An 18,332-nucleotide genomic window follows, 5' to 3' on the forward strand; every position below is an offset into this window, starting at 1 on the left:
TAAATATAGTTCATCTTTGAGGGACAAAAAAGATGGTGGTTTGTTCATGATCAGGTAAAATGAAATGTCTTTTCAGTGAAGTTGAATTCATGTTTACTTCTCATAACTTCCCTTATTTTATTAAAAGTACTTCATATATCAAACTTTGATTTATGTATTTTTTAAAGTTTAGGATAAATTCTAGCACTATATAGCCTCTTTGCTCTTTTAGTCCAGAATAAAATAGTCTCATTAGCATGTATATATACAGTAACTTTTTAATGGGTTGTTGCATTTTGAATTAATGACAAACCAATAAATGGAATTATAGGGAAAGTTTTATATTCATTAAAATGTAAGGCATAGTTTTCTCAAATTAGCTGAGTTGACTTTGAAGACTTCTGTATTAGTGTTGATAGTGATATTTTTCCTTTATTATGAATGTTGTTTTGTAAGAACCATACTCATTTATGACATTCAGTGCCTATCTATAGAGCATCCTTTATTTCAACGTAATATTAAGGTTGGAGTTGTGAAAGTCAAAAGCTCTGAGGGGAAAATGAAACCTGAGGTTGTGTCCTTTGGACTATTACTTTACAGTGAATATTTGCTCATTTTGACCCTGTAGTAGATCAGTTTAGTGAAAACAGACAAACAAAACCAAACAAACCATTTTCTTATGATTCTGAATTTAAATTAAAACACATGTTTTGCTAGTTTTACCTAAGGGGAGTGTGATGCATTATGACCCGTATTTTAAACTAAGTGCTGTGAAGAAAAACCAGATAATATGCTTTGCAATTTAAACAGTCTTTAGGAGTTACCTAGAATTCATAATTTTTTTAACCTGAAAGAGAAATTTCCCCATGAAGGTCTAGAATGAAGATAGATTAGATTATTACAACTAAAATTACCATGATAATGTATTTCCTTATGGACAGCTAATATAAAATCTTAGTGCTAATAACACATGTAATGGTGATTTGGACCTTTTCACCAAAACTTACGTTAGTTTTTTGTGCTTGAGTTCAAAACTCATTATTTAGTCAAGGAGGTGAAAGTAAAGAATTCAACATTCTGATTTTTTAAGTTGTTTTTATTATCCATCTCAGTTCCCTCTCATAATCACTAATTCTAATTTATTTAACGATATACATTTTGTACTTAGTTTATAGCTGATAGAACACATGCCATAGGAAAGATATTGCAGTCCTCTTTAATAACAGTGTATGTGCCCATCTAAGACGCTGTGGGATTTCATTGTATGCTGCCTTGCTTTCTTTCCTTTTGTTAATTAATTAAGCATATTAAAGTCCTTGATATCTGGGGCATGCTGTTTATAAATATTGTCAGTTGTACAGTCTTTTAATGTTCACTCTTCACAGGGACCAACATATAATACTGAGTGTGTCAGCAGAGAGCTCTTTATTCATAGAATGCTAAAAGCAGCTTGTTACAGAGGATTTCTTCCTCATTTGACAAATACAGATTTTTAGCTATATAAAGGTTTATACAATTTCTTGTTTTTGGCTTATTAATTCATACAGATGAATAAGACCTCAAGTTTGGGTTATCATTTTAAGTTAGCCAGTATTAACTTGTTTCAAAGGAATAAGAATCATTTTGTAATGTTTTAATTTTCTAATGAAATTTCAATATATATTTTTAAAACCCTCTTGTGCATTAAATATACAATAAAACTACAATAATTTCTCATTTTCGGTGTCTTTCAAGAGAAATTCAGCTAAGCTGTAATGAATTTTTCTCTGGTTTCTATGTTTCATTCTGAAACATATTTTTCCATGCACTAAGCAGCGCCTTTTTATAAGACTTTTTACTGTTTTCATAGCCTCAGTTTTGTTCTGCATAGGGGAATGCAAGATTAAACTCCCTCAATGAGGAGAAGCTTGTTCTTTTGGATTCTGGATGGGTGACTTACTCGTGCAGGATGATTTTTCTATCTTTATTTATCCCGATGTTGCATTAGTATGTTATTACTCAATTCTTGAACTTTCTGGTCACTTAGTCTAGGATTCAGATCTTGAGCTTAATATTATTAATGTAATTTAAACTACATTATTAACTGTTTCACACCATAGTTTGTACCACTGTAGCTTTGGAATAATTGGGACTTAGAGCTATGGTGAATAAGTACAACAAACTATGTTGATAGATCCCTGTGCCCTCTAGGTTTGTTATTAGGGTAAGTGAGCTAAGTGATTCTACAAAGGTGTATGCTTTGATTTTGTGTTTTCAATACTGCATACCATTATACTTTATAAGATAATACAGCAAAGGTTCATATTACTTTACATATGATTTTCTTTCTATAAATAATGTGATGTTATTTACGTTAAGTAACTAGTTATATAGTGAGATAAGATTAGAACTTGAACTTTGAACACAGTATAGAAATCAACACTAGATTCAGAAACTTAAACATTCTAAGATGATTTTTCTTCAGTTGGCCATTGGATTTGCCTTCTACTGTAGTATTTAATCTCTAGAAGTTATTGCTCGATTGCCTTAAAGAAAATACATGCATGTACTTTCATTATTTATTTATTTATTTATTTATTTATTTTGTATTTTCGAGACAGGGTTTCTCTGTAGCTTTTTTGGTTTCTGTCCTGGAACTAGTTCTTGTAGACCAGGCTGACCTCGAATTCACAGAGATCCGCCTGCCTCTGCCTCCTGAGTGCTGGGATTAAAGGTGTGCGCCATCACTGCCTGGCTGTGTACCTTCATTATTATGCAAAACTGTAACTGACTTGTGTCTGAATAATGCTGAGCAGAGTCAAATAGCTTGTGGCAATACATGTTGGAGTTGTTCAGGAATTTGCATTTCATTAATAAATTAGGCAAGTGTATACAGGTGAAAATACATGCTCCTTATAATTATTAACATCCCCATGAACTAAAAAAAAAATCCAAATATTTTTGACCCCATCCTTGTTCAGACAAAATTAGACATTTTAAAGTAAGAACAAACAGTTCAAAAAGTTAGGTGATACACACAAAACAAGCATTCTTTCTTTATTGTGTAACTGTGTAAACGTTTTTTGAACAAATGATCTAAGTTGATTTTTTCTATGAAGCAAAAGTACATTGGAAGTTCTCAGCAGAAATTGTGTGGAGCAAAGATAAAGATAGAAGATGTTTTGGTCTTAACTCTCCTCTGTCCTCTTTGATTTCAGATCATAGGGTTGGTCTTGAGTTGATAGAAGTTGTATATTATATTCATTGAGTACCTCTCCATTTCTTGTGTAGTCACTTCCGCTGTCAGTTTACTAAAGACTTTTCAAAGATAAATGACCAAATGTGATTGTTAAGTGCCAGCAATACATTATTTCTGTACAACATAAAAGAAATAAGCTACTATCATTTGTAAACTATAGCCCCACAAAATATTTCAAATCTTATGTTATGTGACCTAACTGTGTTCTACTGTTGATGAGAAAGAATGAAAGTGAGTAGTCCCAGGATCGTAGGAGCTTAGTGAGAGTGGTTGTAAAGGTTCTGATCACAAAGGCCTGATTTCAGAGCCACACGTGCAACATTACGAATGCTTCTAGAATCTCATTTTTAAGTGGTATCTTAAACTATGATATTTCATAAGTTAAAAATTGATTTCAAATAATAATTTAAATAAAGTCATGTAGGTCTGTGCTTTTACTTTTAATTATCACTATAGGTTTTTACCTAGAATGATGGAATATAAGACACTACTCACAGAATTTCATAGAACATTTGCATCAGTGATCATGTATTTCAAAGGTTCTCTAACAAGGTGAAAATTGGAACTTGGTAGTTTAGTAACGTTAAATAATTCTATTCTTTTCTTTCTGTCTTCAATCTTTCTATCTTGCCTTACCAAAGTTATTCCTGTAATTAAGTTGACTTTTGTGTTCCCTTAGCAATATCTTAATTAGCTCTTTTGTCATACATAAAACAGTATTACCTTTAAGCTTCCTTGTCTAACTACCTTAATCTTATTTTACTTTATTCATTAAAGTGACATAAAATATTTTTTTGATTTTTAATTCAGAAAAATTTACTGCTATACATAGATTTTTAGAGTTTAGTATGAACTTTTACACCAACTAGCCAAAATGTAGCAAGTGATTGTCTATGCTAAGCCAAATATGTAAAACCAATATTTGTATAAGATGGTTTCTCCGTGTGGAGGTTGCTGTTGTTGATATAAAATATAATTGATACTTTTATTTTGATTTTATTTAAATACTTTATTAGATATTTGGTAAAACAATTCATTTAATTTTATTTCCTTGTTTTTTATACTTCTGTGGAAGAACATATTGTTGCATTTAATAGTTGCATTTTCTTGTCTGCCATTGTAAAATAAAATACTGAATTGTAAGGAAACCATCTTTGAAGTGAAACTTCTTAAGTATAGCACATAGAAATAATAGACGGCAGGTGGCCATGCTTATTTTATTTATCTAGACAGAAGACTGGATCTTTATTAACCTGTTCTAAAATGTTCCTTAAAGCCCTTCATAGATTTGGGGACCCCATAGATTATTCACTTAATATTGGTTGCTTTTCAATTTTTCTTCAAGAAGATTCACAATCTGAATGTGACTAAGGTCTTAGATTTTTTACAGCATCAGTTGTACTTAATCTGAGCAAACTCTTCATCTGTTGATAGGCGTGTCTCTCTATACAGTGCAATTTTCAGAACAGCAAATGTTTCTTTTATTGTTGATTACATAATACAGAGAAGACAATTTTAAATAATGTATTTGAAAGATTTGTGTATAAATATATAAAGGTTAAAAATACTAGTTATTTCCAAATTCAAATGTGTTACTATTTTTTCTTTGTGGTTCATCTGTCATGTATGTTATTTCAGGTAACATCATTGAGAATCTCTCCCTTATTGACCTGACAGTAACAGAATGCCTTTGTAAGATTGCTTTGGTATTACTTTGTTGGGATATCGTTGAGAGGCTTTCATGGGGGTAAGACTTTCCTTTGGCAGAGAGATTAATGTCTTTTTGAACAAGTTACTAGCAAAATGTCTACTTTTAAGTCTCATCTTTTATTACATGGTAACTCAGTCCAAAGGCAAAATCACAATAAGGCAAAGATCGAAGAGAATCTGGAAAGGTTTGGAGATTCTGTCTTCTTTGTAGTTACAGTTGACTCAGAGCAGTTGCAGATTTGAAATGGATCTTTTGTAACTCTGAGAGCTAGCTTACAACTTGTATAAAATAAAGGGAATTTTAAAAATATTAGCTCATAGCAGATTGTAAGTTATTGAGTTAATCTTATTTGTTGGAACATCTTAAACATGCACATCAATTAAATTATTTCTGCTAAAGTTTGTGCCTGGTTTCACATAAGGAAAGTTTAGAAATTAAATTTAGAAAGATCAGTGGGAACAGAATCAGTAGGTACTGAGTTATAGTTTGATGGGACTGAGGAGTTCTGATTTGCTCTTACATCGTACTGTGACTCTAGCTAAGACAACTAAGGGAAGAAACCATGAACGTCTTTATCATATGAATGTCTTTGCTATAAGTGATGCATAAGGATGTAGCTATCTTTAACTCTCTTAAATATCACATAGATATAGAGATAGAGATAACATGTAACTCCGTTAATATGTATGTACAGTTATTCTTTTTACATAAAAAGTATTTGGGAAGAGGAACTATTAATACTTAGGCCAAGGTGTGATCTTTAGTTAATACCTTCTTGATTCTTGGTCTACACTGAATATCCTTAACAATTAGAAGAGGAAGAAGCTGTAAGTTATGGAAATTGGTTAACATATCATCAGAGTAACATGCCATGAGATTGTTATTTCAATAAAAGTAGCAAAACCTTGTTTTCTTGTTTTTGTAAAATTGTGAATGACTTGGATCCCTAAAAGGAATCATGGCATTCATCAGTATTATAGCTAATATCTAGACATTCATGAGAAGCAAGTACATATCTGTATGTACTGACAGCTTCAACTCCATGATTTGAGAAGATTTCTCAAATGAAACTTTCAAATGTTTTATTTAAGAACAGAAGACCCTTATAGGAACCACTTGTAACCAGAGTCTCTTAAAAACTTTCTGTAACTAGATTTAGTTACAGAAAGATGACATGGATAATTTTGAAATGGAATTTTTGTGCTGCCTTTTCTGCTTTAATCAAGTGGTCAGGATTTTGATTTTTTGCCCACAAGTAGAGTTACTGGTTGATAGGGAACATTGAATAAGGGTGATATAATCCAGAGAAGAAATAAGTTTATATTGTTTACACATTAAAAGGAATTTTTAGGATTTTTACTTAGGTTGCACTTCATAATTTGTATCTATACCTACTGAGTGAAGTTACAGAAGCAAAAAAAAAAAAGATTTTGGAATTGTGTGGGGAAACAATAATATTTGAACATTGTTTTCATGAGTCAGCATTCACGTATTTTAAATATTAATAAAATGGTCTAGTTTTCTGTTCTCCACAAGTCCATGTGTATATTTACTAAAGTGTTTGGTCTCTGAGTATTATTAATAGCTTTTGCAAAGTATTGTAAGAACTGAGACAATTTTGGTGTTGCTGTAGCTTTCTGAGACAAGTATACTGGAATATATAATGTGAAGATAAAGAAGAATTAAAATTAAGTAAGAAGAGACTAGTGGGACAGAATTGTGAAGTACATAGTAGTATATAGTGTTTAACCCACTCAGGTCTGCTTGTGTTAGGATAGGAAAAGCAGTGTTAAGTGGTTTGTGTTAAGTGATTTTTGAGAAGCTCCTTGCTTGTTCCTTGCTACTCAGTCCTGAAATAACCACACAGAAACTGTGTTAATTAAATCACTGCTTGGCCTATTAGCTCTAGCTTCTTATTGGCTAGCTTTTACATATTGATTTAACTCATCTCCATTAATCTGTGTATTGCCATGAGGCTGTAGCTTACTGGGTAAAGTTTCTGCTTCTGTCTCCAGCAGGGCTACATGGCTTCTCCTGACTCTGCCTCCTTTCTCCCAGCATTCAATTTAGTTTTCCCTGCCTAGCTCTGCTTTACCCTATCAGAAGCCCAAAACAGCTTCTTTATTAACCAGTGGTATTCACAGCATACAGAGGGGAATTCCACATCATCAAATTATACATGAAATTTGGTGGCTTTCTTTAAGAAAGATATATTGTTAACATGGACAGATACAGTTCACTCAGGGATTTAATTTTAAGTATCACTCTCATATTGCAGAGAGCTAGTATTTATTTTTAGAAGAAAGAGATTAAAGAATTACACATGAGCTCTTTACCTTTGTATCCTGCTAGAGACTTCTGCTCTCATTTGTTGCTTTAGACACATGACTAAATCATAATGGAACTAGGAATTAAAGTCTACATATAGTGAAGGAAGCTAAGATGGGAATTAATAATAACCAACGGTATCTCTGTCATACTGATTTCTTATCTGGTTAATTTTGTGAATTGCCATAGTTCTTGATCACAGTTACAGCTCAGTTTTATGAAAGGATTTGAAGACAGTTGACACTGTGACACTATATAAATTTGATTAACTGGTGTACTGTTTATCACTGGTCTTTCCCATTAGCATGCAAAAACTACAAGATAGTGAACTACATTCAATCAATCTTAGTGTGAGGATTAAGTTAAATTAGTAAGTTTTAAAATTTTCTGTAGTCAGCATATTCCATCTGAGAATATGAGAAAAAATTCTTATATGGCAAAATTCATTGATTATGTATTTGAAAGCCCTCAAAAGTACACAGTGGAGTGAGTAAACTATAACAGCCAAACCTGATGGAGGGGCATCTTTCCCTTTGATGAGTGAGACAAATCACCTCTGTTTTTTTTTTCTTATTTTTATTTTTTATTGTCTCAGTTTTTCTAGTTGTAGCTCTGGATATAGGAAGAGTTAGAGAAAAATATAAAAGAGCCGAAACAAAAATGTCAGTTTTTTTGATAAGAGAAGTAAAAGTGTCAGTGAGCAAATAGAAAGCAGAGAATTCCTTACTGTGAGCCTACAATTTTCATGAAATTGACACACTTGAAAGTCCAAGTTTAGTAGTTTTACACTCTTTAGCATATGTAAGTTAAAATATTTTGAAATGATATTAAACTATTTTTCTCTGTATCTAACAATGTGCCGTACAACACCTAATTAAAACAATACTTTCAGGAGTGGTTTCAGAGGCTAAAGAGATAGCTTAGTGTTTAGGAAGACATAACTGCTCTTGCAGAGAACCTGAGAACCTATGATTGGTTCCTGCATAAAGTGGTTAACATCCATGTGTAACTCCAATGAAGGGAACTAGTGCCTCTGTTCTCTGTATGTACCTGCGCAACCATGCTTATACACATACTAAGAAAGGTAGGCAGGCAGATACGGAGTCAGGCATGCACACACAGATTTTTAAAAGAATATTTAAAAAAAATTAAATGTTTAAGCATAAATTACATAAAACATACAGAATTTTTGTGCTGAAAACTGCAAATTAAATAAAATAAATTTAATATTTAAGTAAGTGGAAAGTTATGGAAGTTTCCTGGATAGGGACGCTAAATATATTAAAAACATCCTTAAGTTGTTATACAGATTTACTAGAACACCAGCCATTGGTGAAAAAGATGACTCTGAGACTTATGTGGGAGTGCTTAAACTACATTTGCAACATAGTGGGATTGAGGGAGTTTTAATTAGCTGACTATGGGACTTACTGTCAAGCTACAATGAGTAGCACAATTAAACACTTGGAGGTTTTTGTTTTGTTTTGTTTTTGATAAAGGTGCGAGCACACTTTTAAATAATGGCAGGAAAATATTCATATGCCCAAATCATCAATCAAAGATAAATAATGTATATCAAGTAAAATGGTGGCGCACGCCATTAATCCCAGCACTCGGGAGGCAGAGGCAGGCGGATCTCTGTGAGTTCAAGACCAGCCTGGTCTACAGAGCTAGTTCCAGGACAGGCTCCAAAGCCACAGAGAAACCCTGTCTTGAAAAACCAAAAAAAACAAAAAAAAAAAAAAAAAAAAAGCCAAAATATAGAACATGAAACTGCTAAAGAGGAAATCTTTGTAACAGGCTAGACAAAGTTTTCTTTAGATATGACACCAAAGCTAATTCATGAAAGAAAACATTCACGTGGTATCATCAAAATCAATATTTCTGCTCTGGATAAAATGCGGTAAAATACCTTTAGTGGTAATGCTCCCTCCTCCACCCTCCCTCCTCTAATTTAACTCTTCTTCTGTTATTCCTCAGGCCCCTTTGAGACCACTTGCGTTCTCTCTCCCATCCCTTGAGAGCCCCTCTTCCCCTATCTTACTGGTGTTCTGACTTCTACCAGTTTTCCAGTTTAAACATATATTTCAAAACCAGTCTCTGCACATGGGAAAGAACTACAGCATTTGTCTTTGCAAATCTGGGTTACCTTACTCAGCATCATGTTTTTTAGATCACTCCATTTACCTGCAAATATAGTAATTTTATTTTCCTTAAACAGCTGAATAATAGACCGTTGTGTAAATGAACCACACTTTCAATCCATTCATTAGTTGATGGACATGTATACTATTTCCATTTCCTAGTGATTGTGAATGTAGGTGAACTAGCATCTCTAGTTTTATTGAGTATATGCCCAAAGTGGTTGTTTTAGTCCGTGTTTTATTGCTGTGAAGAGACATTACTACCGCTACAATTCTTAGAAAGCATTTTATTGGATCTTGTTTACAGTTTAAGAGATTTAGTCCATTATCATCATAATAGTAAGCTTGGCAGCATGCAAGCAGATCTGGTGCTGGAGAAGTAGTTGAGAGTTCTACATCCTGATCTGCAGGCAGCAGAACGAAAATGACATTGTGCCTGACTTGAGCATTTAAAAGCTACCCCCAGTGACAAACTTCATCCAACAAGGCTACACCTTCTAATCCCTTTCATCTCCCACTAAACATTCAAATATATGAACATATGGGGATTATTCTTATTCAAACAACTACATTGGTATTGATAATAACAATATGGTAGATCTGGTACTAGCTTTTTAAGGAATCGCCTAGCCTGTTTCTATAGTGACAGTACCAATTTGAAAAATCTTAACTTTTTAGAGCTTCCTAAAATGTGTGCATATATTTTTGAAAGTTTAAATGGAATTACCCTATAATGAGGGAGCAGTGCCCTTCCCAGACACCATAACTGTCTTATAAAAACCATGGTATGAAAAATGGGATACATTTGTTGGAGGTGTTTTTTACCCCAAGAGACTACCCATGCTTCTGTAGATGGTTCCACACTAATGCACATACTGGTAGCACTAAGTAGACTTGCTGGATTTAAGAAAAAGAACACATGAAATTTTGGGTGAACTGTAGGAGGGGAAGAACTTGATCAATGTATTGAATTCTCAGACAATAAAAAATGCTACAGATTGAAATAAGATAATAACCCATGTCTTATTTGAAGAAGAGTTCTTCCAATTGTATATAAACCACTGTTATTCCTCAAATATAAACAAATAATCCAATTAAAAATAGTCAAAGAAATCTCACCTAAGCAGACACATTAGTAAAATGAATGTGTCAGAGTAGCTCAAGAAGGTTTTCAACAGAATTAGCTGTTGGGAGCTATCACTATTAGATAGCCATTGTACACCTAGAAGACTGGCTAAATAAACTAAAACCAAAGCCAAAAAAAATAATAATAAAAAACTTGCTGCCAGCACTGGCAGCAATGTGCCACACACAGCAGAAACCCAGTATTAGTGGTATTGCCAAATGGTACAGCATGTTTGGAATATAGTTTGGCAGTTATGTATAAAGCTAGCCATATGCATACATATTTTATTCTCCTGCTCTTTGGTATTATTTATGAGAAAAGAATGGAAACTGCTCACTCACACATTCCTATTTATTTTTATAGTAGCCTTATTCATTCACACTACCATGCTATAAGCCTAGTGCTCTCTTGAGATGAATGGATGTCCAAAGTGATTCATCAATTTCTACCATGAAGTATTTAACAATTAAAAAACAATCTGAAATATATATTTGCCAGGTTGAATCTCAAATTTGGATAATATATGGAAGTCTACAGGGAAACCTTGGAAGATCACATATTTACTCCACTTACATGGCTTTCTTAAGAAGTCAGAGCTGTAGTGACAGAGAAGCATTCTTGCTACATTACAGGTGTTGAGGTGGTGTGAGTCCAAAGCAGAAGGGTGAGCACAAGGACATTTTAATTTGTGGGTGCCCCGTGGAGGCCAGAAGAGAGCACCAGATCCCCTGGAATTGGAGATACAAATAAGCCACCATATAGGTGCTGGGAACCAAACCATGGTCCTCTGCAAGAGCAGCCAGTGCTCTTCACTGATGCGCCATCTCTCCAGGCAATGTATACATTTAACATTTTTGTTTCTTTCATTGGTACATCTCAATAGTAAAATTTTAGACTTTGAAGTTTTTTTGTATCTGTTGGATATAGGTTATTGAAATACAAAGTTACAAACCTATAACAGGAAGATATAAATGCTTAGTGACTTCAGTTGTAAAATGCCTCTGCAAATCTCTTTTAAGTATTTTCATGTTTAAATTATCGGAAAGAAAACACTGAAATTAACAAGAGATTACATAGTAAAAAAAATACCCAAAAGATACCCCATGCTTTCTGTCTGTCCTTTCTTTTACCAGTGCTGCATTTGCTGTATCCTTTAAGCAGCTTCCTTTGGTGTGAAGCTTTTGTGCATACCGAGTAAGGTGGGATTGCCCACGACAGTGTTTCCTTGCATAACTTTGAAGTGATGTTTTTAGGAGCGCCATGTTCAAAAACTGCTAACTGGACTTGCAGTTAGAAACTTGGATTGGGCCTTTCTCATTTTGAACTGTGAAGGAGGTTAACTCTTCTGAAATTTTAATTTTTAATTTTTTTTTTTTTTAAAATTTTTAAGTACTGGGATCAGATCTATTGACTTACACATGCTAGGCAAGCATTTCTCCATATGCCTGGACCACTCCCCCTACCCCGTTTTTTTTTATATATTTTATTTTTTAATTAAGAAAAGAAGAAAAAACATAAACAAAAAACAAGTTTCCACCTCCTCCCAGCCTCCCATTTCCCTCCCCCTCCTCCCACCCTTCTCCCCCAACCCCCCCACTCCTCTCCCCCTCCCCCCACTCCTCTCCCCCTCCCTCTCCAGTCCACAGAGCAGTCCGGGTTCCCTGCCCTGTGGTAAGTCCTAGGTCCTCCCCCCTCCGTCCATATCTAGGAAGTAGAACCTTCATCTGGTGATGGATAGAGATAGAGACAGAGACCCACACATGAGCACTGGACTGAACTCCCAAGGTCCCAATGAGGAGCAGAAGGAGGGAGAACATGAGCAAAGAAGTCGGGACCACGAGGCGTGCACCCACCCACTGAGACAGTGGAGCTGATCTACTGGGAGCTCACCAAGGCCAGCTGGACTGTGACCGAAAAAGCATGGGATAAAACCGGACTCTCTGAACATGGCGAACAATGAGGGCTGATGAGACGCCAAGGACAATGGCACGGGGTTTTGATCCTACTTAATGTGCTGGCTTTGTGGAAACCCTACCCCGTTTTAAGTTTGTGCCAAGGTCTCACAGAGTTCCTTAGATCAGCATTGAACTTTCTTTGCATCCCACACAGATTAATCCTCTTTGCTTGGGAGTCACAAAATAACACATAATCTGTGGTGTAGTAGGTATTTTATATGATTTTAATAATCTTTGAAAGATATTAGTGTATTTTAACATTAGGCTGCTTAAAGAGATGAAAACTGAAATTTTCAAAAGATTTTAAGGATATCTTAAATCTTATTTGGGCTTAATTTACTTCTGAATCTAATTTGACACTAATTTTGCTATAGATTTTTTAAGATATCAAATATATCATTTTAAAAGTGGAGAAAGAGGTATTGGGTCTCAGCAAAATTTTTTAGTTTTGCATAGTTTCAATACATTCTATTTAATAAAAATATGTTTATTTTGAAAGCCAACTGAGATATAGCTTGTTTGTTTTAATATAAAGGTCAAATATTCGGGTTTTATTTTTATATTAGAAGGCTTTAGAAATGTTCATGGATTATCTATTCATCCTTTCTCACTTCATTTACAAAGGAGGCATATCTTTGCAATGTCATGTGTATCTGAACATCAGAAGTACCCAAAGATATTAAAACTTCTTGATTCTATCAATGAATAGTCTACATTAGTTATTTTGAAACACTAAGTGGAAAAAACACTGAAAATAAGTCAATCTTGCATTCACATACATTTTAATAGAATGAAAATATAGTGTATGTATTTTCATTTAAAATTATTATATATACCAACTAAATATTCTCCTATGTTGTTCACACTGTTGAATTATTCTCTACTAGGATGGTTAGCAGGCCTTGGCAACAATTATCCTGACTTGTTGTTGGTATCATGCTACCTCTTCCACCCCTTGACATTTAGCTATCATAGGTAATGATGTGAATATTATTTACTAACTTAATTAAGGCTTATTAAGAACTGGAATATATAATTAAGTTTTCAGGAGAAAAAGCCCCAGTAAATTATTAGTGTTATTGTTCTTCAAAGGAGCAGGATTTCAAATCCCCATCCATTCCTAAAGTAGGTTTGTTACTTACAAAAAATACATTATAATACTTTTAACTGAAAAGGTTAGCAGTTTTATATCACTGCATAAAAATTAATACCCCCTAGTCTACCAAGGAATCCTCTAAGTGTCTCTGACTGGCTGAAGCTGTACTTTGCACAGCATGTTTTATGTTGTCTTAGTTTTGGCTGACAGAGCTGCTTGCCTATTGGCTTAGGGTATATGTTTAGACCCTCTACACATGAACTGATGTTCTAGACAGGAAGTGGAATGCAGGAGATATAGGAATGGGCTGAAGTATCCTTTATATTTGCCTTTGTATCTAGGGGAGTTGAAAATAGGCAAGAATGGAGAGAAATTTTGTATGGCAGTACACAGAATTTTGCAAGTTTATTGTGAGCCCTGCAGCAAACCGATGCATTTTAGTTACTGGTAAGTTTGTTAAATTATGTTTGAAATTGTACATCTTCGAAGATGGCCATCTATTTACTATTAAGTCCATCATGTCAAAAATACCTTACTTTAAAATTTTTTAAAAAAGATGTGGAACTATTATTGCATTTGTTCTTAGGTATAAATTAAAAATACTTCGGTTAGTAAATGCATTTGAGTTTTCCATTGTCATGGGTAACACCAAAGTGGAATCAGTGTTTTATGGACAGCATGTTCTTGTGTTTAGATTTTGGAACTATAACAAGTGTATTTTCTGCTTCTGCTCTGGAGTGCCACTGTTTTTATAGGTCTGAGTTCATGCATTTCATGACTGCAGATGGATAGCTTTGTGACAGAAAAGGCTTATAAAAGTTCACAGCATCTTTGTAATTTTATGTGCATATGTGTGTGACTTTCTCAAAGAATCTTTCCTTAATGTATTATAGGGACCATTGTGAGGCAGACTTGAGTCTTCCCTTTTGACAGTTCTGATGCTTAGGAACCCACTTCCCTAACTCATGTGACTGTGAAATTCAATGAATAGGTTTGAAAATTGTGGACTGTCTATGCAGTAGCTTTCTTTATTTTCCAACATTTAAACAGAAGTGTTATATGTAATAGAAGACTTAAGCAGTTATTTGTGAGTGGACTTGACTAGTGTCCCAATCCATTTAAAATCAACTAGATTGCTTAATAGCTTCTTTGCAGAATCCCAAGGGAGTCCTTTCTAGTGGTTTTTTTTTTTGTTTGTTTGTTTTTTTTTTTAAATACGTACCTTTAGCTCAAGGACAAAGTAAAAAGACTATCACTGGTTGGTAATACTAACTTTCATTTTTGTGTGTGTGTGGTTTAAGGATGTAGAACTAGCTAATGTGATTGAGTTTTTATTTACTGTGATGAAGTACTTTATTTCTGGGTAGTATGTTTTTCAGAATATCAAGTAGTTTGTTTAATCATCAATTTTATAATAATGGTAATGATCATTTTGTTGTTACTCATAGTTATGAGATTTTTTTATTCTAACCAATAAATGAATATAAATAATTCAAATTACTGGAGAAGTGTGTTGTCAATACTATTGAAACCAGGAGAGCTAAAGTAAGTCAAAACCCAGTTAATTAGATTTCTTTAATAATCTTTCCTCTTTATCAAATTTTCTTAAATATTTTTAAGAATGAGTACTGCTGTGTTTCTTTATAAATAGGCGACGTAAGGCATATTATAAAACATTTCAGATAGATGTCAGTTTAGTTCCTGATAAGGTCTAGTATATGGCAATTTCTTATAACTTATAACTGCATTAAACACACATAATGAAAGGTGTATATTTTCATTTATGTTTTATGCTGGTTGAAAATATATCTCTAACTTATGAAGAAATACATTATCAAAGCTTAATTCATTGCAATCACTTTTCTTTTGTTTCCTCATTTATTCATTCAGTGTATATACCAAGTGCTTTTCATTGTCTGGTACCTACCGTTATCTGATTTTATGTTTGTGAGTATTGTGTAATTAATTAATTTTAGCAGTTTCTCATTTCTATAATATATGGGTCTTTACTTTGCTCTCATGAATTTTTCTGAGGGCATGCGTGGACATCAGTGGTGTTTGAAATTTCTCTGGCTGACCTTTATATATGAAGCAAGTGCTTGCTTATAAACAGTAGTTCTAAAATAAGTTAGTTTAACAACAAGCATCTTCTTCACAAACAATTTCCTGTGCATATTAAAAGTTTATAGCCTGTTTTTAAATACAATATTATGATAGGGTATATATTGTAGAATAGTGATATGTTTCTTTTGCCAGGTTCACTTAAAGTAGGAATTTGTTTTTAATATATGTATAGACGCTTTTTATGTTTAACTGAGATATAAATTACGTAGTTATTTTTTAGTTTACTGTTATTCATTTGAAGGATAAAACTAATCGCATCTTCTCCTGCTTGTGGGAAGCAAATTCTCTCCCACTACATATTTGTGTATTAAAAGCCCTATAATATTTTTTAACAAAATAGAAATTAATTTGAATGTTTCTTATTCTTTGGCATATCAAATGGAGCACTTTGTTTATAATAAATATTTAATGGCTACAAAATGAAATTATTTGTACTTTACACACAGTGCTACTCTTTTGGCATTCCTCGTTGAACTACTTAAAAGTTCAGTAGCCATGCAAGAACAGATGCTGGGTGGAAAAGGCTTTTTAGTCATCGGCTACTTACTTGAAAAGGTAAGCGATACATATGTGTTGATGGCTTTTGTATGTAGCTTCTGCCACTGGAACAGTTGACAATCTCTAATCATATTTCCTTAGTTACCCTTTGATCTTTCAGTGGTAATACTGTGTGATAATTAAAGAACATTTTATATTATGCTTTGAATGTAAGCATTGACATCAAATTAAGAAATTGTGAATGAAAGTAGAAACTGGAGACAAATTCTCTCCCAAGCCTAGGGAAACTGAGGCAGGAGCATAATAAGTTTGAGATTAGTCTGGGATTTTCCTCATCCTAGTGCTACAAAGAATGACCACAAGTTACAACTTTCAGTGACCAATAGTTATGAGGGGAAAAGGCAAGTTTTGAAGTGTGAGCATGTGTTAAGCTAAGATTCTAGTATATTAGGTAAATTCAATGCATTCTTGACTTATACCGCATTGTCTACAGTGGGTTTACTGGAATATAACAACATTCTTGAGTACAAGTACTCGTATCCAGCTAATACGTTTATTTGAAAAGATAGTTTTCTGCTATGCTACAAAACAGTAAAACAGGGACCTTATGAGTAAGATTTTGTTTTCTGTTTTTTTTAGGCAGTACACAACTTTCGTATAGTTTCTTGGTACATTTTAGTAGCTGATAATGCAGTCCTTATTTTATTTTATTTTATTTTTTTAAATTTATTTATATATTAAAGATTTCTGTCTCTTCCCAGCCACCGCCTCCCATTTCCCTCCCCCTCCCCTAATTAAGTCCCCCCCCCCTCAGCCCGAAAAGCAATCAGGGTTCCCTGTCCTGTGGGAAGTCCAAGGAACCCCCCACCTCCATCCAGGTCTTGTAAGTTGAGCATCCAAACTTATTACTCTTTAAGATTGCCTAACGCCTTTGTCTTTGTAGTTTCACCTATATCAAATTATCATTTCTCACAAAACAAGCAGTTTCATTTTGTTATAGTGATCTTCTTATTAAACCCTTCACATATTTATTTCATCTTTTTAATTCTTTACGATGCCTTCTTTTTTGTGTGTAGAAAATTACCTGTTTTTTGATGGATTTATTCTTATCAAAAATGTTATTTCATGTCTTAATCATGTGTTTAGTTTTTGACTTTTCATGAATATAGAAATATAATTATTGATTAGTCCAAACTTGTATTGCTATTGCTACTCCTTCATTTATTATAGACCTTTTTTTAGATGCTTTAAAATTTTGTTTGTAAAAGTAATATCGAAAACTGATGACTTAATTTCTTTTCTGATAACTGTCTCTGTTTTTCTTGTTGCTTTATTGTACTATCTGAGACTTCTGCTGCAGGGTTGACTAGAAGTTGAATAATAGACAACTCTTATTACTGATCTCATGGACAGTGCATTTAATAATTATAATTATTAATAAATTCTAATTTATTTCTTACTTTGTTAACCATAGTCATTAATCTCCAAATAGAAAACTTCCATTTACTTGTAAATATGTTGTTCCAGTAAGATTATCACCATACTTGCATTCATATTGCTGAAACCTTTCCTTCTCAGACCTTGTTTTGATGCTTGCTTATTTAGATTTTCTTCACTTTGATAACAGCTACAACATTACATTCCAGCAATGCCTTATTTCAATTTTGTGTCAGTTTCTCTATTTCCTGTTCTTGCATGTTTTTATTCCTACCTTTACTCCTAAGTCTGTGTTCACCTGCTGGTCTTCTTCCTGAAAACCTTTTCTTCTGTAAGTCATTCAATTAAGATCATCCATTTGGTTTCTTTAATTTTAGATACTTATTATTCTCATGTCTCTTTCATTCAAGTTCCACTATGATGTCCACTCTTCTGCACAAATTTCATTAGCCAAAATATTGAGTCTGCTTTTTCTCTCATGTGTTCTATTGTCCTTTTTTATCTTATTTAATGCTGTAATCATTTAGCTAAACCTAATACTTTAATCCATTTTGACTATGGTTTTTCCCACACTAAACCCAAACACTCAATAATTATTTTAGCCGTCAGAATGTATCCAATATCAGGGACCAGAGAGATATCTTATTGGTTAAGAACACTTAGTTCTTTTGCAGAAGCCCCAGGTTAAGTTCTTAG

General features: G+C 33.5%; 1 protein-coding gene across 7 annotated transcripts in view; it reads left to right on the plus strand.

Moving 5' to 3' along the window:
* The window catches only part of Nbea (neurobeachin), a 494,166-nt gene that overhangs the window by 83,304 nt on the left and 392,530 nt on the right, over positions 1-18,332 (plus strand). For all 7 annotated transcript variants that reach the window (XM_041659254.1, XM_041659249.1, XM_041659252.1 and 4 more), the window contains exon 11: positions 16,148-16,256. In XM_041659254.1, the coding sequence (XP_041515188.1) occupies positions 16,148-16,256 (109 nt within the window). The remainder of the gene's footprint in view (positions 1-16,147; positions 16,257-18,332) is intronic.

The sequence above is a fragment of the Microtus oregoni genome, unplaced genomic scaffold, assembly GCF_018167655.1.
Source record: "Microtus oregoni isolate MIOR12 unplaced genomic scaffold, Mior012 000010F_ref0000083, whole genome shotgun sequence".
Taxonomy (NCBI): Eukaryota; Metazoa; Chordata; class Mammalia; order Rodentia; family Cricetidae; genus Microtus; species Microtus oregoni.